Source organism: Takifugu flavidus, chromosome 15 (assembly GCF_003711565.1).
Source record: "Takifugu flavidus isolate HTHZ2018 chromosome 15, ASM371156v2, whole genome shotgun sequence".
Taxonomy (NCBI): Eukaryota; Metazoa; Chordata; class Actinopteri; order Tetraodontiformes; family Tetraodontidae; genus Takifugu; species Takifugu flavidus.
The window spans coordinates 10908402-10934144 of NC_079534.1; the positions used below are offsets into that span (position 1 = coordinate 10908402).

Here is a 25743-nt window from a genome sequence, read left to right on the forward strand (position 1 = left end):
TAACTTGAAATTTGGCTCCTTTTTGTTTTTGCCATGGAGTGACACATTGTCCTTCATTTAACGTCAATGGCACTGAGTCACAATTATGAGGAAGCATGTGTCGCACTGCAACAGTGTTACTGAACTGTATTTTTGCATTTAGATTGGTCTCAGTGACTCCTTCTGATATTTTTAATTGGCTGAGCTGCTTCCATTGTAAGTATTTATTAGCCCAGCAATGGTTTTGACATTTACAAATTGTTACTATTGAAGAATATTCCTCCAAATCATAATGGGTGTTCTTCCACTGAGAGAGACAAAAAGCTCAACTACTCAATAAAAACACAATATAAACAAAGATACATTTGAATTCAGTAGCTTTCTTTTTTTTAACAAAAAACACAGACAAAAACACAAAATTGGTATGCAGCCCTATCGTCGTAGGATTTGTTTCATTGAGTTAAAAAAAATTTGAACCAATTTTGGGCCGAATGGATCATGAATAAATTGTACGGCTGCCAAAATAATACAGCCATGATACTTCTGTAGTAGCTACCCAATTGAACAGTTCTAAATTTTGGTTCAAAAAGGTTGAGATGGAAGTGGTCCTGCACTAGAGTTAGCGTTTAAGAAATTTGCCACAAGTGCAAGCTCTTGCGTGCTTGCTTTAAATAGCTCAGAGTAAGTCGGGGAGTGCGGAGGGGGGGCAGGGGTTAGTGAGGAGAGACTCCAGACTTGCAGGCCACAATGATCTTGCCCCAGCTGCCACAGTAATAAAGACCTGGCAGCTGTCCGTGGTTCTGAAATCAACCGCTATCTCTTTGAATGCGAAATGAAAAGAGCTGGCCCTGGTGCTGAGATAATGACGCCGCCGGGCGAATGGCACGCCTTGCAGCAAGACTGAGCATCAGGTGCACGCACACAATGTGGCTGCTGTCCATTCAAAATGCCCTTATAGCTGAGAAATGTGCTGAATATGCACAGTGTACACATCTTAGAATTGGAAGATCTAATGGGGAGCAGTGGGTATTGGAAAATGTATAATGCAATACAGAATTCCTCTCTGTGAAGTCCATATCCCACATGCGTGTGAGTTTTGGGTCATTATTTTGACTTTGGAAGAACCCCCCCCACACACACACACACACACACACACACACTTCTGGTGCAGTACACCTTCATCGTTCTTGTTAGACTGACTCACACATTTGTTTTCCCTCTCTGGTTATCTTTCACACGCAGGGTTATAAAAGAAAGATGGAGAAAAACAGCCTCCTCTAATCTGTTCTTTGACCTATAGCTGGAAAGTCAGTGCAGTTCCAAAACATTTCTCATCCATATCTTGAGGATGATGGACTCCGTGGCGTATGGTGTTTGAGAGGGCCCACGTGGTGTACCTGCTAAGGGTGGGTAATCATCCCAGCCTATGGGTGCACAAACGTGAAGACAGGCCTGGTCGGAGACAGATTACTGTCCAGCTAAATTTTATTCCTTACTCCTGTGAACTCATAGGAATTCAGTGCATGCCTTCATATGTATTCTGGCTATTTCACGACTAGCCCCCCACTTCATCCTGGGTGAAAGATAAGTATTGTTTGCGTAGCAGCACATTTCATGCTCGACTTCCTCCACCTGTTCTCTGACCTGCAAAGTCTGATGGCTGGAATAGCTGTCACTTCCGCTCACCTCTATCTTCCCAGCATGATTGAAAAGAGCTCTTTTTTTGTTCCGCTTCTAAAGAGCAGAAAAACAAACTTTGGGTGAAGGATTTAAAGCAGCAGTCAATTTAAAAGAGGGTAATGACACTTTTTGTCCCATCGTTTTGGAGCATGTTGCAACATTTGAGGCCTGGCAGTGGCTGTATGTCAAGGTTAAACTATTAGCATCATTAGCATAATGAGCTGCAAAAAGATTTACCAGGGTCTAAAGGACCCACTGGATTCTCTCCCTTTGCTCCTTCGCTGAGACAGTTCAAGCCTTCTCTGCGTGTTGCGTCTGCTTCCATCTCCCAGTTCTCAACAACAAATGCAACGCGGTCTATGTGCACAAGCGTGTGTGTGCAGCAAGTGAAACAGGGTGGAGGAGCACAGCTGTGTCTGGTTCAATTGGCAGGAATCTGTTGTTGTTCCTCTTTCATTTTGCACAGCAGTGATTTGCATTCATTAGGCTTGTTTAATTTTTAGAAATGGCTGGCAACTTTGAAAAAAAAAAACCCAGAGGGAAAAAAATCAATAATTTCCATCACTCTTGCTTCCACTAAGAGATTTGAAAAATGCTATTTGATGTGCGCTTCTGTTCCTATTTTAGTATTCAACATGTCAACACGAATCAGAGACAAATCAAAGGTAAAAAGTTCCTAACTGCTGTTAAAGACTTTTTCAGCAGTGCCAAGAAAATGCCAAAGCAAACTCCGCCAAAGTTAAATGCCTCGCACGTGAGAAAATCACAATCATAAAGATCAAAATCAAAACAGTTATTTGGGAGAAGTCCAATCCCCGAGGACCAGAGAAACACTGCACGATCAGAGAAAAGACCCCAAAACAGAAAGCACGTCAAAATAAGCCACGGCAAAGAGGAAGATGGTGTATAACAACCAAAAGGTGCGTATTATTGAGCCCGAACTGGACCGGGACGAAAAGAGGCAAGAGAGAGAACTGCGAAGGGGAAAAATATATATATTCAGAGCGTCCGAAAACACGTAGAGATATTTCTCAGTGGATGTCTCCGGAACAACAACACTCAGTATCCAAGATTTGAAATCACGGCATGCAGAAAACCAGAAAACATGGTGTCCATCGAGACAAGAACGGAAGGGATTTTTTTAATTTTTTTTTAAAAAGAGGATAAAATTTGCTGAAAGAAAATGGCATTGGAAAATGTACTCACCGAGCGGGAGTAAAAGGTTTCAATTAAAAAGAAATAGGGCGTATGGTGGTGGAGGTGGACTGCTTTTGGTGTGCAGGCGTGTGTGCACCGCGGCTCTGCGTCCCTCTTTGCGCTCCGTAACGCCGCCGGTGAGCGAGTCACGTGACTCCGATTGGAGTTTTTTGAATCGGTCCGAGATTTTTTTATTTATTTATTTTCCCATTTATTCCCCAGGCAGCGACACATCGGAGCATCCGTGGCTGGAATAGAGCTCGGCTGGTCATGTCTTCCTGTTCCGAGACTCACAGAACAACGTCCCGTTACCTCCGTGCGCGCCGCTGGCACGACGACGGGGACGAGTACGAATCAACCCTTCTGGTCATCTTATTATATCGGCACTAACGTTCACTGTAGATGATTTACACTTTTTTATTGTAAATAAAAAGGAGGGGGGGCAGACAAGAGAAAGTGCTTGTCTGGGTTACTTAGCCAAACCTTCACATGAAATAAATCTTTTTTCTGTGACTCTAGAGGACAAAGTGTTATGTTCTGGTCCTGTTTGGGTTTGGTAAAGTGAGAGGAAGCATGCACAAATGCACAAAACACAAGTTAATAACACAACTTTACTGATTCTTAAATGTCTCACATAACAAAACACAGCTAGAAGGATGAGAAACTAAAACCGCTGTCACACTATTTTTTCCATCTTGAGAAACATTTTCAATAGATGTCTGTGTAGATTCTCAATCCTCCAGATCATAGTCATCCAAGGTAGTTTTCTGTGTCAACTGGACTGTTTTTATTCTCTTTTGAAGATGTTTCTCCTTCTAACCGGAACTGAAGAAGTCTTCTCGATACAGTCAACAGTCCCGTTGACACAGAAAACTACCTATACTTTTGAATAATAACTTGATAATGGCGACGCCTGTTGGTCTACACGACTTCCTATCCACATGGGGACGGGCCTTTGTGAGTGGCTGCAATGATTAGAGTTTACAACTAAAATATTCATTTGTTTGATCCGACCATCCTCATTCTGATTCTTACTTTTCTGCAATGACAAAAGACAAAAACGACATTCAGAACTTCAGAATTTGCCCCCATTTGATTTGCATAACAAACTGCAATTATCTGGAATGCAACAGACACTTTAACGAGTTGAACCCGTATCGCTTGTCCTCGAGTCCACCAGCATTTTTCATTCCGCTGCTCCTTGTAGCTCATTATGTCATTTGCATAAATTTAGTCTCCTTTGTTAATTATCATCATGGCTGAAGGCTGTTATTGTCCAATAAATGATAACATACGTCATCAACTCCATGGCTCCAACCTTCGTGCTGCACTCTCATTAAAAACCACTTAAGTGAACCGAAGTTTCTGTTGCACCCAACAGGACTCAGCAGGGATGGTGTCAACTCAGGGCTTTTCTTTACAGCTCAGTTATTATCTGGAAATGAGTTCACACACAACCAGCAGCTGAAAATGAATATTGATCTGAGCATCTTCTGAAGCACGGGGGTAAGTATGAGACGTATAAGGTGGAGTGTATCTTCAGCCTGGCTTGTCATCGCGTTTCATTTGATTTCCCTCTGCGAGGGTGACAGCAGCAGGGTTCCTTCCCGTCCTTGATGGAAACATGAGTGGTCATGCTGTCAGACGGGAACAGAAGTCTTTGCTGTTGCCTCGGTGTCTGCTGGGCATATGAGCAAAGGGTCCGTATGGATCAATGACTTCTCAGGGGACTGATGGGTAGTGACAGACAGATGTGAGGGCATGTCAGGTCCTCCTGTGTCCCTTTGTTTCCTTTTTACAGGGGTGAACTGCTTGATAGAGTTTGGCAGACATCTATCAGACAGTGGCCCAGTAAGATTATGAAGAGTGCTTTCAGGTGTTGTTAAAGTCTTACAGTGCGCTAAAATGCTGTTAATTGCAGCTGGAAACAACAACGCGAGTCACAAAGAGCTGTTTGCACGTTGCATTTAGGTCACATCTAATCACTTCATAGGGAAGCAGAATTAAATATAGGAAACAATTATTAAATTTGTCAAGCGGTCGCTTTTGACATTATGTTGCTGTATCATAAAATTCAGTTGTGATCACTTACAAAATAGCATTTGTATAGAATTGGCCTGCATGCGGAGTATAAAAACTCAGCTTTCCTCTATTTTGTGGCTGTGGACACAAAACCAGCATCAGCAACATGGCTACTGTCCAAAGAACTCTATGATCAATACATAGAAACAATCTTGTTCCTTTCTCTTTAGTTTTTCTCTTTTATTGAGTAATTTCATAATCAGGACTGTTTCACGTTGGCGTCGGTTCATTCAGCGTTAAACATTTTCTTTACTTTTACCACGCTTCTTCTCCTTGGCCTTTATTGATCAGCTGGACTCGGTTTCCTTTGCTCGATGGTGTGTTCACAGTTGTAAGATATTTTTTTTCCCAGTCTTACCTGAGGGAAAACAAGAGAGAAAAGTGTCTTTTTCTCTTTTTATTTCTTTAATTGTGCAGTACAATACAGAAAAGTTACACCCAGTAAATCCAGCAGTCTAACTCTTACCCTTACACTGAGGGTTTAGCGTTGCACCTGTTCTGAATATTCCATCTTGTTCTGTGAAATGCAGTGCTATGCTAGGTTAGTACAAGCTGTCATCTAGATCTGGCCATCACAAAGCAATAGCTGTTACCACAGCACATGTATTACATTGATAAAGATAATTATTAGCAATTTAATTCAGTTCAGTTCAGTTCATCTTCAACTCCTTTTTAACAGTAAGAAACCTTGAGCAGGACAGACAGAGGAGAGAATGGACTTGCATCATCCCGGAAAATAGAATGGGATCGGCAAGATGGATGGATACAGAGCAAGGCAGAGGAGGTGAAAGAGGAAGCAAGAATTCAAGCTATATACTGTATGGCCACCTGAGGGAAGCTACAAACACTTGCTTTACTTCTTGGGTGGGGCTGAGCTTCACTGCACAGGCGCTACCATCAAGGCTGCTGGGATGAAGAGAATCTTCCAGTGGTCCCATAGCCCCCAGTTTTGGTGCGGACTTCGCAGAGTTTACACAGATCCAATTTTGTCAGCTGTAAAGCCTTACCTATACATTTATATTTACATTTTATTCAACATTTCTGGACTCTGAAGATGTAGCACCATCTCACCGGGTGACAGCAAAGAGCTGGAATACTTATGTTCATGTGATATTTCCTTTTTTTTATTTTGCCAAAATGTCTACAATTCTGGGTTTAGGAATAACAAGGAAAAATGTATGTATTTTCTTTTAAATGTTTTGACATAAAGCTTTACCGGGATCTGAATACATCCCACCGTATGTAATCCTCCTCCTCCTGGGGATCACCTTACATGTCTGCATGAAGATCAGCATGCATTATTTCCATTTTCAAAGCCCATATACAGTACATTGATTGACACAATTCTTTGTGTACGTTTAAAGATTTTTATCCGGTTTTCCAGCTTTGAAACCAGCCTCTACACTTACTCTGAATTCAGACATCAGTGGGTTGCAGAAAGGAGGCTGAAATCCTCATCCTGTGGGACATAACGTGACTTTGAACATAGCGAGAATCACACCGCCCCATTCCTTGTGTCGAACAAAGCCTTAAGTGGATTCTATTTCAGCACATTATGAGCAAGGATTTCTGTAGTCTGCATCTACCTTCCTCAATCTTGCTACAGCTCCTTGGCTGGGGTCCTGAGCTGTGTGAATATTCCAACAGCATTTCCCCTGCAGCACATCGTGGCTAAAAATCAGGCTGCGACTCCAGCCAGGCAACAGGAGTTTAGTGTTTATGGCAGCACCGATGCCTGTACTCCAGACACACACTCTGCTTCAGTCCAAGTGAGGAACATTATCTGCGGCGGCGCAGGAAGTGTAATTTTAGCAGGTAGCGGGACAGCATTAATGTAACACTAATGGCAGACACAGAATTGATGCTTCTTCCCCTCCCACCTCTGCAAATGTGAGTAGTGCATTAGCAGCAGTGATTCACCGTCCCCACACTGATTGAAGCCATTAAATTCAATCTAAGATGTGGAAGTGGAAAGAAAACTCACTCGCCATGGAGTGTATTTACAGTCTGCTAAACAAACACGCAAACATGCTTTGTCCTTCTATTGGTTTTATTTTATTTTTTTATTTTTTTTATAGGAGGGGAAATGGCATTTTAATGCTTTAAACCTTTGTGTGTCTGTTCACTTTTTTTCTCTTTAGAAATCTCTTGAAATTCTGCAGGGAAAAAAATCACAGAGATAAAAATTCCCCGCCTGTATAAATATCGTGTGCAGACAAACAAACATTTTAAAGATCCAGTGTGTATGTCTGTGTGTGTGTTGGCGCGTTTGTGTGTGTGTGTGTTTGATGAGATTTATGTGGTTCTGTCCGTTTTGCGAGCGGGCCTGTGTCTGTGCTGGTTACGCGTTTCTTTGCATCTGCCAGCGTGCATGTGAGTGATGAAGCGTAACCTTTGAACGTGTTTACGCGCTGACATTTTCCATGATCTGCAGCGTTCTCCTGAGAATCAAACCCTTGACATTCGTTGGGTTCATATTTCCCTGAGCTGCCGGCCTTGTCGTTTTGCATATCGTGCATAGCTGGAATCAACAATATTATTACAGCGACTTGGCTCCTTATGTCAGTCATTCGTTGCTTTGCTATAACCAGAATGTTTCTGCTTGCTTCAACTACACAAGCAGGACTCTCTTGGGATGTTACTGATCCCAGTGGATTGCACCATTTTCAGCACTGCAGCCATCCATAGATTTCGGTATATCCTTCTCCCTTTCCCCCCATCTCCATTTGATTTTAAAGGATTCCCAGACAGGACATGTAATGTTTGCCCTACTAGATGTGTAAGAGTCATCATAAACAGACCCCAAACCAGCTCAGCCGGCCCAATTCTCCTCTACAGGAAATTCATTTTGGTTGTCTACATTCTGGGGCACCACATTTTTCAAAACAGTGAGCTAGAATAGCATGCTGTCTTCTCCACTGGACCCTCGCCGATATACCTGAACTCCTCTGCTTTGTGTAGTGAATTGTCTCTGACAGAGGACAGTGCTGGAGGGGACTGACTGTGACTTGATGTGGCGGAAGTGTTCTGTCTGAAAGTCCAGACCTGGACGGACCTGTAGCTAGAGGAAAAAACAGTCCCAAGCAGTGTCTCACCAGGAGTCTTGTTATGTCTGGTCAGCATCATTTAACGAGGAAATGCAGGTCGAATACTGTAGTCAGTCGCAGATGTGGCCTAATCCTTTCTTTGTATTTTTTGGCGCCTTATTGAACAACTGTTTACATTAATTATGTAAATCCATCCAGGGAAACGTTACCGGGGTCAAAGTATTTAAAAGCACAGCTCCCAGGGTCATTTGGAGACTTGAAATCCACTTTGGCACTAAGATGATGTTTCACAGAATTTAAGTGTCATTTTAAGAGTTGGTGGTTAGCATTTCTCATAGAAAACACCAGCAATAGCTACTTTACATTTCTAATCCCAGGTGTGCTTCATTCAAAATAAATACAAATGTTATTATATGTGAGTTATCAGCTGCAATCAAAAAATTCAAGAATATTCAGTGTAATTCTTTTCCTGGACTAGAAATTTTGGGGAAATGGGGAAAAAAACAATTTATTCTACGTCAGCCATTATACCTGTATATACATACATACACACACAGACACACACACAGACACACACACATTGCATATTGTAAGCATACTTGTGTGTTTGTATATATCCTATACTTTAATAAAGGTGACAGTGATGTAATTATATGCTTGAATTGGTCTAGAACTTTTAATCTCTGTTTCAGCTCTGATTTAATTTTCAATTAACAGCAAAAACTCATCATGATTGACTTAAATGAAACCAGCGTTTCATTTTGGGCGCATGAGCTAAATTCACTGAGATCATAAGTGAATTCAGACAATCACTTCAGTATTTTTTGCCCAAAAATGTGAAGAAATGGTCAAAAGCTGGGACCCAGAGGGAGCAGTGATGCAGTAAACTGTGTGATGATGCGTGTCAAATTAAGTGACGGACATCTGCATGCACATGCGCATGTCTAATAATGCCTCATTAATTGGAATGTCTTACTGTGTCAAATATGTCACATTTCCATGCATTTTAGAGAATCTATGGCAGATCTTATTATACGAATAATTATACATGCAGAGTCTTTAATGAGTTGATTCTTAATGTGGCTCATCTTTGGACAGAGGAGGCTAATGGGGTAGCTGAAGACAAAATTTAAATCAGGATGTTGCTTTATTATGCAGAGTTTAGAGCACAATGTAGATGTGGTCATTGCAGGGGACGAAAATCAGATCCTGGAGCCTCGTCATCATCTGGTAGCCTTAATTGCTTTATCCAAACACAGTGTAAATTTTGTTTAATAGTGTTAGTAATGACCTGAAGTAGTCAAGTCAGCCCTCTTCCACGGTCTTCAATCCAAGTGTCAACATTTGCTTTCCCAGCTGTCTCTTCTCAGAGCGATGCGTCCCTTGTGTTTCCAATTTTGAAAACACGCTTACTCTCATTTGGAACCAAATGCTCTTGTCATTATAAATCAGGTAAGACTCCAGGGCCGTCGATACAGACATGCAAGAGCATTCACTCGCTCTAAACTCCCAGGACTCATCAATGACAGGAGTCTATTCTCTCCTGTTGTACCCTCCAGAGAGGAACGGACGAGCTTTGGAGCTGAATTACAAATGCCAATCTGCTAAGATTCCGGGTGCATAACATCCATGAGAGGTTTAAACACCTTTGGGAGTATTTGGCCAGCATGCATCTCCGAGAGTCTTGGAAATAAAAAAGTGTTTAAGCAAAACACTGAAAACTAAAAAAAATAGAAAAAAGTGATGCCATCTGCAGGTTTTAGAGATTAATTAGCATTCTTACTCAAACTCAAATCTGTGTCTTTACTTGAAACCCCAAGTGAAACAAATGCTTTTATCAACATCTTTTGAAGTAAACCTGAACCTTCGCTTGGCAGCGTAAACAGTAATGGGAACATAATGATCTACGAGGCCCATCGCTGCTCGCCGGTGTCAAGCGGTTCAGGTTCAGTTTGGGTCACAGTCCAACATGGACTCATTAGCCGCGATGCTATCCCGTGTTGCGTGGATCACTTTATGATTTCTGATTAATTCAGCTGATGAGGTTTGATGCTCTCACTCGTTTCCCCCCTCTCTAAGCTCAAACTCAAGGACTGATTATGAAGCTTCCTGCAGGGATTCGGAGTCTTCAGGACTTGTCAAAACCTCTTAGTATCCTCTGTTTTTGCCCCACACGAAGTAATTACAGGCATTTTATTTGACTTTTGATATTATTTCTGCAACAGCAGCAGCTGGGTAAAATGGTGCTTAACGTTTTGGCAGAAAACACGTTACAGTTCAAAACTGGTAGATAAACAAGGTGATTGATACTGCTTATTAAATACTAAACAGCAGCTAGACTTTAACAGGGAACAACTGTCACATCATAAAACCCATGGGCAGAGTTGAAACAGTAACAACAATTCACCTTTTGGAAGTTTTAAATGAGCTAATGAATTCATGTGGACTGAATCAAATAATGCAACAACTGATCAAATATTTGCTGGACCTTATTAACTATGTGGTTTGCTTATTAATTGAATTCATTAAGTGAATAACTCACTCAAGGCAGTGTGTGCTTTAATGTTTTAGACCTACTGGTATTGTAACTGTATCAGTCCTGTGCAGGTCTGTCTTGAAAATGAAATTATTAAATCCCGTCGAGGAAAACAAACATAATAGAGACTGAAGTTTTGCGAAACAGTGCAGCGCAAAATAATAGAACAAATTTGCAATACATGCCCTGTCGGGGGGTTCCTTCAATACCCTACTGGATCCACATTTATGTCAAAAAAGTAAAGGTTTTCTTAAAAAATGAGTCCCGAGATGTCATTTTTTTTCATCTCCTGATGGTTAACTAATATCAAATAGCCATTTCATGTGAGAAGCCACCTTGAATCCAGATATTTTTTGGATTCTCTCCATCTCAGCTGCACTCGATTTATCTCTCTCTGCTCCTGTCAGGTCGCCTAGGTTCATTACCCATCGGCGGAGGATGATGAGCTGTAAGTGAGTGCCCCAGCTGGAGTTTCGTGTCATGTGCTTCATTGTGTCTGACATGTGGGTCCCAACCCTCCAGTCTGCGAGCAGGTTCTGTTGGACAGACCTTACGGTGACCCAGAGCGGTGGCACAGTGGGAGAGGTGAGGCAGTGTTTCTTCCTGCAGGCCTAATAGGACCCCATTGATGTAGTAATAAATCACTGGGAACAACTAGGAGCCCGGGTTTGGCTGAGGAGAACAGCTAAAATTGATTTCCCCATGTATTTATTGCATGCATCAGGTTCTCTGGGAGCACACCTCTATTGTCATTCTGCTGTCTGATTCTCGCTGCAAATGAAGCCATTCCCAAGATGCATCAGGTGGCTCAAGTCGAGGTATCAAACCCTCTCTTGCACCTTATAAAAGTCTCTCACCTCATCTTCTTAACCTCTTTATCCCTTTCGGGGTCACGGGAAGGGAACGCAATGGGTGATGGCAGGTCCACCCCTGGATAAGTCCCCAGTTCATTGCAGGGCCCCATATGAGCATTTGTGGGTTCAGTACCTTGCACAAGGGTACCTCGGCAGTGGAGGTGTTCTGGCACCTCCCCCTACTACCAGAACACCTCCCTGTTTTGTCTGCACTTGGGCTCGAAACGCGAACCTATGCTTCAAAGCCCAGTTCCCAATAGTCTGAGCTAACACCACCAACGTATTATAAAAGTCTTTAATTTAATATAAAAACACAGATCCAAATACTATAACACAAAAGTCAAACAATAAAGTGGTAGTCAAACAGTGGTACAAAACCAAATTCCAAATGTACTCTGAAGAAGTTTGTGCATTAAAAGTGAGAAGTAATCCGTGAGTTAATGTGAGAGCCGCTCCGGCATGTTAATTCAAAGCAACTCCTGTCTTACTGGCACCGAAAACTTCAGGCGTTCACCCACAACTTCCCCCTGTGGATACGTTTCCACGCGATTAAAGATAATACTGGCACGCTTCACAAAGAAAATTAATAATGGCCGCAAATAAAGCATGTTCAACGTGTGTCAAAAGTTCGGAACGATGCAGCAGACAAAGAGCGTCGTTTCTCTGAGCACGTAGCTTCAGAGGAGGAATCTGCTTTGTCTTCTTTCCCTGCTGGTGCTCCTCTCCCACATGTTGCAACACAGAGCTGAGCGCCGGGCCTTCACAAGTTTCAAAAAGCAGCAGGGCTCCAGAAGCCGAATCTTGAAAATGATCGCCTTTGTGGCTGGCAGCTAGCTTTAGTCTGAGAGCGAGCAGGCAGCGGGTGCCGTCTCAGTTCGCGACTCCCATCTTCTGCACCGCCGTTCCTCCGGGATCTGCATCAAACTGAGGGAAGAGATGAGCTCTTGATTAGAAGAGCATACATGGAAAATCTTTATTCTGAACATCTGACCAAACACACACCCCATCTCTGCACACACATACTCGTTTTTCCACTTCCAGAGGCATGTTCTCAATCGCGTGTTAAATAGAAAGTGACTTCCTGCTACCAGGTTTCACTGTGGCACTTGGCAGGTGTCTACTTTGTTATTTTTCCCTTTTTTTACTGAGAGTGATTGGCTACTGAACGTGGATGGTTGTTCTTCAGGAGTGCAGCAACGTTTAGTGCTTTCATCTTTGGGTAGTCACAAGGAGCTGACATTTTCCAAAATTCTTACTTTCATTAAAGTAAGATGATGGATGTGCTCATTAATTATTTTTAATCTTGCAGCAGCGGGATTAATAACCAAGAACAACCCCCCCACACTAACTAATTATGTTGTTCACTGATTCCATTTGTTGTTTATATATTTTTAAGGGGGCAAAGCAGTAATGGTGATTGTAGTAGAAGCATCAATAGCAGCAGGTGTCATCAAATCAGCATTATCCAGCTGTTCTTCCTCCACATGGATACTGACGATTTTACATAGCAAACCACAGAAGAGTCAATTTGAAAGATTTTTTGGGGGGATAAACTTTGGAAAAAAGACAAAACAAAGCTATTTACATGTTTTTACAGAGCACTTTACACAGTTAACATGTGTTTGTGTGCAAAAGAACTTCATATGTAACGAAAGCATAGAAACTTTACTGTTTTGCTGACTATTAACTTTAACCGTTAGGGGGTGTAAATGGTGGACCTGTTTAGGCAGTAAAAGACATGCTGTTATTGATCCGTTTAGGTTGTCTTCATCTTCCAACCACTTCTCTGGGTTTGGGTTGGGGGTAGCAATCTCAGCAGTTGGGCCCAGACCTTCCTCTCCCCGACTGATATAATCTCTCCAGATCTAGTCTTTTAGCACCCAAAAGTTCCCAACCATCACTGAGAGCTGAACATAGGTTGACTGGTAAAGAGAGAGCCTCGACCATGTTATTTATCCATCCATTCAACTATCTCTTCCTTTTTTATTGATTTTTCAGTAACACTCTTAAAGATACCCATTTATTACCATTTTACTGGAATCAACTGATTTTGTCCTTTCTCTGAAATTATCACTTAATTAATCGCATTCAGCTATGAGAAGCACTCAGTTAAGAGGCGGAAACTTATTATTCATCCAGTGATACAAGATTTCTGTTGGCGAGAGGATGGAAAAAAACGTTGTTTCACAAAGACAACAGAATGATTTCAGCACACAAGGACGATCCGTACTCAGCATCCTGCCGTAGTAAAGTAATGACCTTTAAAAAGTTCTGTTTTCTTCAAGAGGACAGAGGGGCAGAGATTCATCCTGCTCGCCGCAGAAACAATCCTCCATTAAAAACAAGCTGTTGCTCAGCCAAATCCTCCCCTTCCTCTCAGTGGCAACACTCATTGGCAAACACCTCCTTCTTCCCCTCACATGTGGGGGCTCGAGGGCAGAGCTTGTGCCGCAGGTTTGTGCACGGTACATTTGACGGCTTATTTGGGTCAAAGAGATGTTGAGAATATCACCTGTGATGTGACGCATCTCACCTGTGATGTCTGCATGTGTTCGGCAGCAAGAAGCAGAGTCCAAGATGGAGCCGCAATGAGTAATTCATAATACACAGAGGAATCTTCTGGGCAGCCGACGCTTCAAAGGATTGTGTGTGTGTGTGTGTGTGTGTGTGTGTGTGTGTGTGTGTGTGTGTGTGTGTGTGTGTGTGTGTGTGTGATATATTCAAATTTAGTGTTCCCCTCCAGGGATTGCGCACATGCTTTAGCGCTGACATGGTATTTTTAATGTAAAACTGATCTGTGACCTGATGTGGAAGTTTTTATTGAACAGGTTCTGCTGCAGCCTGGGCCCATTCTCCATGGGGAGGGAAGATTCTTCTATTGATTTTTAATAAACCTTTGGATAAACAACAGCAAAAAAATGTTGGATGCCACCCTTGCCTCAAAGGAAAAAAGAAGCGTGTAATAAGTGTTACTGAAATTCACTGAATTCTTTTTTTTTTTAAAGAGAAAGAGATACAGATTAGTAAAAAAAAAAAACTGTTTCATATAAACACTTATTTTTAATGTTCTTATTTTTCCACAAAGAATAGTTATTTGTTCGATCTAATAGCTTTTCTTCAGCCTTCATTTTCTCCAGCCTACACAAATCAGATGTGATCAACTGATCTACAGCGCCACGGCACACCCACAGAGCACACCCCTCTTTTCATAGGCTGTGGATGATATCTACGTCTGCTGGTTCCTGGAATCTGGATTTGGGCCTGTGCAACAACACCTCCACCCCCTCCTTCTGAGCCTGGGTCAGCAGAAACTCCACCGGTGCTGACTCAAAGCTCCCCACGCTGCCTGGGTCTCCCTCGCAGCAGAGGAGGCCAACACTTCCTTGATGAGCCACGTTTGGAGCGAGTCAGCTGGAATGATTATCCTCTGAACCTGCAGGAACACTGGGTGAATAACAATCATAAAGTTCAGTCTAGTTTGGATTGTTGCTTTCTATCAACAGCCCAGAGGCTATCTCTGAATCTTGGCCCCCCAACACAGACTCACACGCATTCTTCTATCTTTGTGAGGACTTTTATAGGCATAATGCATAACCCAACTACTTACCCTAACCCTAACCACCATCAACTAACCTCCTAACCATAGTCAAAACCAAATTCCTTAAATGTCCATGTTTTAACCCTCAAACAGTCTTTGGAAGTTTTGAGGACCAGCCAACATGTCCTTAAGTCTGGAAAATGTCCTCACTTTGGTAGTAGAATGCAGATTTTGGTACTCAATATTTTGCAAGAACACACACATCCACACACACTCACACCTACACCCACACACACTTTTTCTCCACTTTTCTTGTCAGTCTCTTTCTCAGTCTCCACCTGACCAACTGCGCTTGTCCATCTCTGTCCCTCCAACCTCTCGCTCAGTGTGAACCCATCACGTCAACGCCACCCTTCATCCCCCACTCTGTCACCTCCCTCCCTTCTCCGCCTTCATCTGCATTCATCTTCAGATGAGTCAGCGCTGATGGACGCCGCATGTCTCCCGGTTTACCCGCAGGTCTGATCTCTGCTGGCACAGCCGGCAAGCTGTGACAGATCGATGTCAGGGCCCGTTGCAAATGCTCACGTTTCTGCGATGACAGATTGCATCTGAAAGACTTGGGCGGCGTACCCGCTAATGAATTTTATAAAAATCGGCTGGCCAACATCGATCGGATCGGTTGGCGAGAGCTGATATTTCTTGTGACTATCGAGAGTTATGGACGACATCTAAACTGATGGAAGGTTTTTTGTTCCCTGTTCTTTAGCTATGACTCTTGGTTTTATTTCAACTTGCACGCTCAAAGCGACAGAGATAAAGAACCCCAAGTTTCCAACTTCCCCTCTGTGATTTGAGGAAATAACTCACAGTTCAGTTCGGTTAAACCATACCTTTGTCCATGGACAGATCATACACTAACTGATGCCTGTCCATCCCAGGGAGACAGGAAGGAGAGACGTCCTGTAATGCCATCTGAGACAAACAGAGAGTGTGTGTGTGTGTGTGTGTGTGTGTGTGTGGTGTGTGTGTGTGTGGTGTGTGTGTGTGTGCGTGCGTGTGTGTGTGTGTGTGTGAAAGAGCACTTATCCAAAAACATCTCTGCAATCGCTACATTTAAAAACACCCGAGTGATGGCTCATCGGTGACCTTTCCGAAGGCTGACTCGCTCCATCCGTCACACTTTGTTTCCTTCATGCAACTTGCAGCGGACCGCTTGGTGAATCATTCGCATTTTCAATTATTTCTCCCTGAAACAGCAAAAAACAAAGCTGAAACTGTCCCAGAACACAGAAGTATCATCTGACTCACAAATGTTCCCTACTGACTGAATCACCATCAAATCCTACCTTTACTGAAGCTTTTTTCCCCCATCTGCTTGTCTTATATACAGATATATAAAAAGCTATTAACATCAAAAAAACAACAAAGGAAATAAAATGCTGACTGTCGGAAACAGAAATGTTTAATTTTTTTCCACAGCGTTAATTACCACAAAACAAGCAACTGTGAAGAACCAAAAGCGTTCCACTGTGACAGGCTGTGAAGACGCTTATCTTAATATCATAATGTTTAAAATCCACCGCAATTATTCTCCACAGAGGCGTGAAATTGATTCCAAACAGTATTTTTCTCCTCCGCACACTGTTTGATCTTTGGTCCGCTGAATCGACCTCTGATGGAATTCGGCATCATATCACACCTGAAAGTGTCGAACTTTCCCCAAGTCAAATGTGGTTCGAATATGGATGGAATGAGACGAAGTAGCAGGGCCGGGGGACTATGACTTGCCTTTAAACAAGCCTTTCATCACTTCACTGAGGCAAGAACACTGTGGAACTCTGAGGAGATCAGCCTTCACACTCCAGACTAAAAATACATATAAATGCAATTTGTGTTTGTGGAGGTTTTGCACTTTCAAAATTTGAAATATCAACTTGATTGGAAAGTTTTGTTTGAATTATATGCATTCTAATAGTTTCTTGCTCCATTGGCTATTTTTTTCCAATGTGGAAAGATTTCTGTCTAGACATCCCATTAAGAGTGAATACAAATTTTCATACATATAATTTCACTCCACACTATAATAATAGCAATTAATTCATCTAATTTACATCCCTAAAATGTCCACCAATGCACATTTTTATGTTGTTTTTAAACACTTAGCTGGCTTGTGTGATGCAGCAGGAGAAGCTTTAGTTCCATTACAACGGCACAGCAAGTTCAAACTTTACGGGACAACAGCTACAATTATCAACATGCCACTGCGAGGATTTCTCAACTGCGTGCTGTGTTCAGGTAGTCATTACTTTGACCAACTGCATGTTATCTGACCGTAAAACTGTCAGCCGCAGCAGCAGTAACAGCATTTGGCTCTTTCAGGCTCCTTCTGCTGTGCTGGAGCTGCAGCACGAGGACGTTATTACCCAACTGACTCCCGTCTTGCAGTCTAATATGGCCCCATAGGTCAATAAAACGAATACTACAAGACACCATGGCAGGTGATTATGGCGTAGCTCCCTCTGTTAATACTACAGCGTATAAACAGAGCTGATGTCTCATTCATGTCATTATTTACCGTGCTTTGTTGTCACGCATAACGTGTCAAAGTTGCGCAAGGCTGCAAAAAAGATTCATGGACAAAAGTTATACTGTGCAAACACCTGTACATGAGGTTGGCTGGAGATTACACTGACCCTGGGTGTGTGTGAGGGCACGGTCCTGGTCAACCCCACGACCCCAGTGGTTGACAGAATTCGGAAGGAAAATGCTGCAAGGTCAAGCCCTCAGGTCTATATATTTTAGTGTGAGGCAGTTGTTTTGAAGTTGGTATTACAGTAAAGCATTGGAGACACTTCTAAGACGTCTAATATGTACTTTTATGTGCGACTTGTTTGAGCCTGAGAGGAGCTTCACAGAGCCGTTGTGCAGCCCTACAGGGAGCCCTGCTCTCATCCAGCCTCAGAAAACACTGGAGAATGCAGATGTTTTTCTTTATTTGGATGATGAGGTCATGGTTTCATCAAATAAAATTAGACTTTGTGGGGTTTTTACTTGCTTGTCTCTTGTGCATTGTAAATACTTCCATCACTGCTTGATTACATGCACAGTTTGGTATCTTTACCCTTAAGATAAAACTACTTGTATTTGCTTTTTCATTGTTGTCTGTGTTCAGAACACATCGTCAGTAATCAATGTATAAACATGCAAATTAATCAAGCAAATATATTCTATTAAAGCAAAGCACATTCCCTTTGCCAGCTGGCAAAAGCTCAAATGTGTGCAGGATATAAACTCATTAACCAAAGTGTTGTTGCATTAAATATCCATCCTAATTCTGGCTTAAGAACACAAGCATAAATGCATTATTACTTTTCAATTTGTTAAATAAGGTGTTGTCTTTCTGTCATACACTACCAGCACATGTAGTTTGACTGTTTGAGAAGGTTTTTTTTAAAATTTTATTTAACACTTTATAAAAACTAAACAGAAGGAGCATAATGAGGTTTAGAGTAACAGAAAAAAACGTGGCCAAAACAACAAAAACATTAAATACATTTAAAGTTAGTGAAACTGAAGAAGAGAATTTACAATAGAAAGCAGTTTTTATCCACTGACACAAATTCAAACTACCTCTACATCTACCATTTCTATAAACACAAATCTTCCTACAAACATAAACACATGAAGTGCTGAATCTTATTGTTCTGTTTTTGATTTGTTCTCTTTTTTCGATTTATTGAGATTATCTCTTTTTTGGCAGTTTTTTTTTGTTCTTCTTGTTGTGGTGAGGGGGTTAGGGGGAATAATATGATAGCCTACAGTCCATGGAGGTGATTTAAGGCGATTATTGCATGAGCTTTATTTCTTGCCTGGTACTTTCTTAACTCTGTTGGTGTTTTTGAAATCTATTTGTGCTGCCTCATGATGCCCCTGAGAAAATCTTCAAAGCGTGGTACAGGGGCCTCCTTGACGGGCTCGTTGGCAGCTTTCCCCTCGGAGGCAGCGGGCTCGTCAGCAACGGGGGCGGCCCTGGCACGGCGCAGGCGGCAGTTGTAGTCGTATTCAGGGTCGCAGTCGGGGTGAGGCAGGATTATGCCATCTTTTCCAGGCTTTGGAGCTTCAACGATGGGAGGAGAGGAAAACTTGTTGCAGCTGGGGTCGAATGGGTGGCAATAGGGCTTGGCTGGGGCCTTGATGTTAGCCTTGGCCTTGGGGCCAGACTCCACAGGCGTGCAGTCTTTGTCATAGTGCACATAGCAGTCGTAGCCCTCCTTGGTCTTGCCGGGGACCCCGAGGTTGTAGCGGACCTGGTTGATTGATTGATTTGCGTTTGTGTTCAAAACAGATGCAAAGGAGATCGAAGACATCATGCAACACCCATTTCATGTCACTACATCATTTAATAAACCAAGTGAAGAAGAATAGAAAATAATGAGAACACTCATCAAGCAAGATTACACTAGATTAGACAACTCAATTAGTTAATCCTAGAAACAGGATGTTGGATTCAGACCTGGTGTTCTGGGAGCTGTGGAACGGGCTTTCGCAGGGCAAGAGCTGCTGCCAGTATGCAGTATGGGTCGTCTGAAGGGTTGCAGGTCAGAGAACCAGCAGGAGGTGCAGGCTCATCATTGGGGGCATACTCCAGGACAGGCTTGGTATGCCCATAGAGCTTGGTGGCAGTCAGAGGATTGCAGCCAGCGTCGAACAGGGGGTTGCACTGTTGCTCTTTTGGAGCTTCCTTCGCAGTAACAGGAGCAGCGACGTTCATCACACACAGAGGATCCACTTCTGGGTCACACCTGGGGTACATCAGATGGTAAAATCCAGTGGGGGCTTTCTGGACCAGTGTTGGCATGCAGTATGGGTCTTTGGGGTTACATTTGAGGGCAGCGTAGGATGGGGCGGGGCCGGGAGCAGGGCGATAGCCAAAAGCGGCCCTCAGGTGATACTGCAGACATTCGACATCTTCAGGGTTACAGATTCTCAGCAGCTCGTTCTTCTGCTCAGGACTCAGGAAGGGTTCCAGGACAGGGGCATAGTAGTAGAAGCCAGTGTGACTCTTCATAGGCATGGGCAGCATTGGGGTGAGGATAGGGGCAGGAACTTTGGCCGGAGCTGGAGCTGGAGCTGGTTCCAGCTCAGGGACAGCAGCATGGGGGGCGAGAGGGAAGAGGCAGTATGGGTCGAGGTAAGGGTTGCACAGCCTAACAGCGGCAGATTTGATGGGGGCGGGCATCACCATTGCTGCCTTTGGCTTGCTGGTGGACTCTGAGATGCACTCTGGATCGTCAGAATCAGCACAGGCCTTGTAGATTTCACTGAGGTGACTCAGGTAGTGGTTGAAGGTTGGGCCCTCTTCAGACCTGTGCTTGTTCTGCAGGTAGGCCATATACAACCGGTCCAGATCTTCAACCTAAGACCATTGAGATATGAATCTTTTAGCCCCTGGGTTAGGGGGCATGTTACTATGTGACAGAAGACACACTAACACTTCTTATGCCTTTACTTGACGCTTAACTATCTCTGGAAAACAACATGTGCTGCTTCAAAATCTGGTAAAACTTTATTATACTAAAAGCTATCTCTACTCACTCCCTCCTGGTTGTGGGTGTCCATGAAGTACTTGTACCATCCCCAGAAGTCTGGCAGGCGTTTAAACTGGGGCATAGCCAAAACTGGGACGTTCCTTCTGTTGCGAACAAGCTTTGTGAGCCTCTCCATGGCCTCAGCTTTCACATCGGAGGCTGCCGGTACTGAGAAGAGTGAAATGGACTTAAGTCAGATTTGTTTCTGACTAAAAATATACAAATGCTCAAAATAGCCAGTTATTTCAGCCCATATAGCTGGACTAACCCTCACAAAACAGGATTCCTTTGGCATCACAGACAGTTTAGGATCATAGAAGTACCACAATCACAGCAATAGTAGAAAAGAAAACTACAAAGTCATGATATGTACATATAGTACATAACAATAAGGAGTTTTTGGAACATATTTTAGAGAACATTATGGAACCAAAATGAAACCGATGATGGAGCTAAGAGGAAAAGCAATGCAATCACGAATAAGCCCCATGTGGAGGACTCTGAAGCTATCAATTTATGCCTCAGGAAGGTTTCAAGGCCACAGACCTGCAGATTCAGGCACAGATACAATAGGAGTGTGTGGAAAATAATAACCAGACAAATCTCCTTTTGTTAGATGGAGAGGTAAACTTGGGATATGCCCTTTTTATCAAGTCAAAGTATGAGTCATGTCAATCTTTTCATCTATCTCCTGGCCAGAAATCAAATAAATAAACCTGACAATGGATCAAAATGGCCCCCTGTGCTCAGACTTTCTGCGCTACAGGTTTGTGCAGTATGTCATCTGTTTTGTGGAGAGATGAGCAAGTGTGTGATTTTCACTTCTATGATCAACTTCTGTGAGATCAATCACACGTCTGGTGCTCATCACTGTCGCCTTATAAATCCTTTTTTTGTTGACTTGAAAAACATGACCGAAGCGCAAATATACAATACACGCCACACCGGGGGTCCTCACCTTCCTCCTCCTTGTGCTGCTCCAGCGGCACGGCCCCCAGAAACTCTGTAAAACACACAGCAGCAGCCACATTAGCAACAGCAGGGACGTTTGCTGACTGCAACCAGATGTTGAGCTTTTCCTCCGCTCCAGGAAACTGCTGATGCTAATAAGCCGCTCTGGGTGAAACGCGGCAGGTGCCGGTACTCTGGCGCCCAAGCAGGGGCAGCATTAACCTACCCCTCCTCCAGATCCCTGCCCAGCTTTGCCGACACCCGTTTAGTCTTTGAACAAGACCCAGATTTTTTGTGCCAATACCGGGGGGCCTCCTCCACCAATAAAACTACAAAGAGTGGGCCCTCACTCAACCCAATTACCAATACACTGTAAAAGTGGAAGTCGGGAGGAAGGGGACTGTCTGTGGACATCCTTCTTTCCACATGTGGGGTGTCTTGTTCCTCAACAGGGCCCCTGAGTTTACAGCTGCGAACAGCTGAGCCAGCTGATTAAACTTCCAAACTGTCTCATTTATTAATGTGGGAAATCTCCCAGAGGAGCAGAGATAGACATGTTTTTTTATGACCATGGAAAGATTTTGAAGTACTTTCAGGCCACCTCGTACATCAACTTGCCACGCCATAAGGGACGGCAGTAACCGTGTCTCTATGATTTATACGCCAAAGATTAATGTGCATGATCCCACAGGCCTTAAATAATATTTCAACACTACTGAGGTCGAGAGTCCACACAAGGAGTCAGGACATTGATACAGAGGTGTGAAAATACTGCAAGGGCGTGGAAATATTATTGGAAAACAGGAACTGCATTAGATTAATGAAAAGAGTACAACAAAACTAAAGTTGAGAAGATGTGCAATACTGTACCTGGCCTTAATATTCCAGAGGCATTTTCCAAAATTGGCAAATGTTTGGGAAATGAAATACTCTGTATCCATACAGTATCTCTGCATTATATTGCAATTTAGACATCAGCTCTTGTATTCAATCACACCCATTTTTAGGAAAGTGTGGCTGGAAATGAGAGCTTAAAAATGTTTATCTATTTAACGTTACCAAAAACATCATTTCGGAGCACAAACAGGAACGTCATCAACTGTAAATGTTCGATAGCTTCTCTCACCTGGTAATAAAACCACTGCTAGCAGGAATCCTGTGTGGATCAGGGAAAAAGATGGCCGTCCAACTCGCGCCATGTTTATATGTTTCCTGAGAATAACATGAAAAAAATGCGTTCTTCAATGTAGGAAAGAGCTGCGTTTGCAAGTAATTCATCGTGCTGGTCTAGTAGACTATGCTGCAGCTAGCTGAGGATCCATTGATGCGCCGTGCTTTTTAGAAAGAGTTTTTCAGAAGCAAGTTGAAATGGAAATGAGGCAATTCTGTTGGAACTGAGAGGGAGTTCTCGTTTAACTGGCCGACACAGAGATGTTGGCGAGCATCAAGGACATGCTGTAACGGGGCTTTGGGTGGATTATCGAGGAAAAATAGGACTTATGCTCCGAACATGAGAATATTTAACCAAAGCAGCTGATATAAACTACTGAACAGCCAAAGGCTGGAAAAGTTGTGTGCAGATGGCTGCTGAGCTACAGCTCTGAGCCGCAGCTCTGCAGCGCTTTCAAAGTTACTGACAAGTCTGAAGAGATTTCATTTTATTTCTTTTTTTCACTTTTCATCTGTACTCAACTATAGAAAAGAGGGGAAAAGAAACTGCACACCTACCTGTGAAGGTGCTTCAGCTGTGACCTCCTGTGATCAGGAGCAGCACTCTGGTTCAAGCTTCTTGGGGGAGGTTGTGGGGTCCTCTGTGGTTACCTGACCTGTCCAAACCCTCTGCTTCTCTGCGACCCTGTATGAGATGGACAGGCAGGGAAACATTTTTAAGGAGCCCCGCCGATAATTAAAAACAAAAAGGCATGTCATACAGCCCCGGCGTGCTGCTAGGCGCTCCAGGATTGGCTCCTGGCCCGCCATCCATGCAGCCAATAGGGGTCCTGTAATTAGACGAGGTAAGCAGCATGCCTGCACTCAGCGTAACATTAACAAGGTGGCTTTTAGAGCGGGGCTCACTTATTCAAGGTTTTGGAATTCCAGGTCAATTTGAGAGATGGTATTGTATTTAAACCACTTATTGATTTTGTTTTAATTAAATAGCCGAGCTGGCGTTAATAGGGGAGCTGGTTCTCGTAGGAGAGCTGCTTTATATGCCGCTTTTAGCGGAAGACCTGAAGCTGCAGGGTTCTGGTATATTTTTGGATTAATTGTAGGAAATCAAATCTGAAGACAGGTGAAAGAAAGGAGTCCAACAAATTTTAGATTTTTATTCCATTGCTTGGTCTCGTTTAAAACAGAGGCTCCAGTGTGAACAAAAGGAAGTTGATCAGAAATAAGCCCTGTGTTGCAATAATATTGACAAATAATGAGCAGGATTGTCAGACATTGGCTGATGAGCTCTCTTGTTACTTTTTCTCTTATTCTGTCTTATCTTAGAAAGTTACAATAACAATCTCAGAATGAGATCTTCAAAAATGTATGAGAAAACATGCAGTCCTGCCTTTATTGTTAAAAAAAAACCCACATCACAGGAACTTGGAATGATTAGAGGCAGGGCTGGTGTAAGAAATCACTAATGATGCTGCTGCTGCTACCGCTGCTGCTGCTGTGAAGGTGCGGAGCTGTTAGCATGCCGACCTTATTGTTTGTTCGCTGCAGACTTCCGGATTGTGCCACGTAGCCTGTGCAGCCTCCAGCCAGATTCAGTGGTATATACTCCATACCAACAGCATATAGTGTCACGGAAAGATGCAGCTTTCCTGGATCAGATTTGTGTCACAAAACAAAATATAAAAAAAATACTAATAAACTAATCACACCTTTATGTTTCTGGCACAATCACAGCTGCCTGTATGATAATAATTTGGCTTAAATATGGTGTTAATGATACAAAAGCTGCTGGTTTCATTGCTACTACTTTGCAAATTCTGCTGGACTGAGTTCAACAAAGCTCCAGGGGGCCAGACCAATTACTCACAATGCAGAATGCAAGAATTGATTACCTGTCCTCAACCCCCTTCCCTATGCAAGTGTATCAGACATCCCACAGTGGATGTTAGGGAACAAAAATGGATTTTTCCTGTGGCCAATAGGATCAGTTACCTCGGTGCCTAGCCTAACAAACCTTTCACCCTTTACACCCCATAAAACATCTTCTGTGTATAGAAACAATGAAGGTGTTTCCTAGATACACTTTGTCTTCTTCACAATGAAAATCCTTCTCCAGGAAACTGTTTTCTGAGGGTTCTGCCACCATCGTGATGAAGGGTTGCACCCACCATAAACGTCCTCAGCCTCGGCCCATTTATGTCGAGAACCTTGGGCACTTGAGAGTGGCACACTGCAGCCTCATCATTAGGCGATACTCTCAGCGGTACCAACAATTACCTGTTAAAGAGGCAGTTTTCTGCGTGGTCCAGCCGGTCCACGATTCAACCTTCACATTGTGCATAACACATGTAACACATGTCCTCATACAATTAATGGTTTGGAGTATATTTTCCTAAAGGATTCATTCTCTGCTCTACTGAAGAGTTTGAAAATTGTGCACAAGGATATTTAGGTCTTTTGTGGTCATACTGGAACTGAGACAATCGAATGGTTGGTAATACAACATTTCAATGTCTGCAGTTGTGGTAATTTCATCATTATTTTGATTCATTAATATTAAATATCTTATTAACTTGCGACAACATCCCAGAGCTGACGTAACTGACAACAACTCGATTTTGGGTACAACTTAATTTACATTCAATTTCAGAAAGATGGGGACTGACGTCGAAGCTGAAAAGAAAAAAGTTGTCTTCCGAAGCCTAAAGCTAAAGCAGCCACTGGCAGAGATGTTGCTCTTTTTTCCCTGTGTGGAAAAATTCAGGGCAATTTAAGAAAAACTTGGGCTAAAAACCTATAAAGCGTCTCATGCAACATGTGAAAGAGGAGCTCATTAAAAACACAGACCCTTGTAAAAATGATGCTGCCTGTCAAATGCTTGAATGTAAGCACTTTAGCTGTGGTTCAAGTTTCACATCGCGTACAAATAATCAACAGCAGAGCAGCGTGGGAGGATTCATAATGAAAAGCTGCGCGGCGCGCCATCATGGACAATGCTAGCTATTTGACACAAGAATGCCAACACTTTATGAAAAGGCTTTAATAAAGGTTCATGGGTCTGAACTGTTGTGCACCCCTTTTGTTCAGAAGATACAGAATTTATTTTCTTGTTTTATCA

General features: G+C 42.9%; 2 protein-coding genes and 1 long non-coding RNA gene across 7 annotated transcripts in view; all 3 read right to left on the reverse strand.

The window, feature by feature from the left end:
* LOC130538848 (RNA-binding Raly-like protein) overlaps window positions 1–3091 on the reverse strand; it is a 33126-nt gene extending 30035 nt beyond the window's left edge. For 4 of the 5 annotated variants that reach the window (XM_057056792.1, XM_057056791.1, XM_057056788.1 and 1 more), the window contains exon 1: window positions 2866–3079. The gene's annotated coding sequence lies outside the window, so the exon portion shown is untranslated. Of the gene's footprint in view, window positions 1–2865 lie in introns of all 5 variants that reach the window. The other variant, XM_057056789.1, reaches the window with a different exon arrangement.
* A 2006-nt stretch (window positions 3092–5097) lies between these two features.
* Window positions 5098–6717, reverse strand: LOC130538830 (uncharacterized). Its single transcript, XR_008953987.1, has 2 exons — window positions 5405–6717; window positions 5098–5296 (listed from the first exon to the last, which is right to left on the reverse strand). It is a non-coding gene; the product is annotated as an uncharacterized LOC130538830 (long non-coding RNA).
* An 11175-nt stretch (window positions 6718–17892) lies between these two features.
* and2 (actinodin2) lies at window positions 17893–25530 on the reverse strand. Its single transcript, XM_057057098.1, has 6 exons — window positions 23184–25530; window positions 22582–22667; window positions 21463–21507; window positions 20512–20672; window positions 19430–20332; window positions 17893–19223 (listed from the first exon to the last, which is right to left on the reverse strand). The coding sequence occupies exons 2-6, from the start codon at window positions 22652–22654 to the stop codon at window positions 18822–18824; spliced, it is 1584 nt and encodes a 527-aa protein (XP_056913078.1). The 5' UTR covers window positions 22655–22667; window positions 23184–25530; the 3' UTR covers window positions 17893–18821.
* Between the last annotated feature and the right edge of the window lie 213 nt (window positions 25531–25743).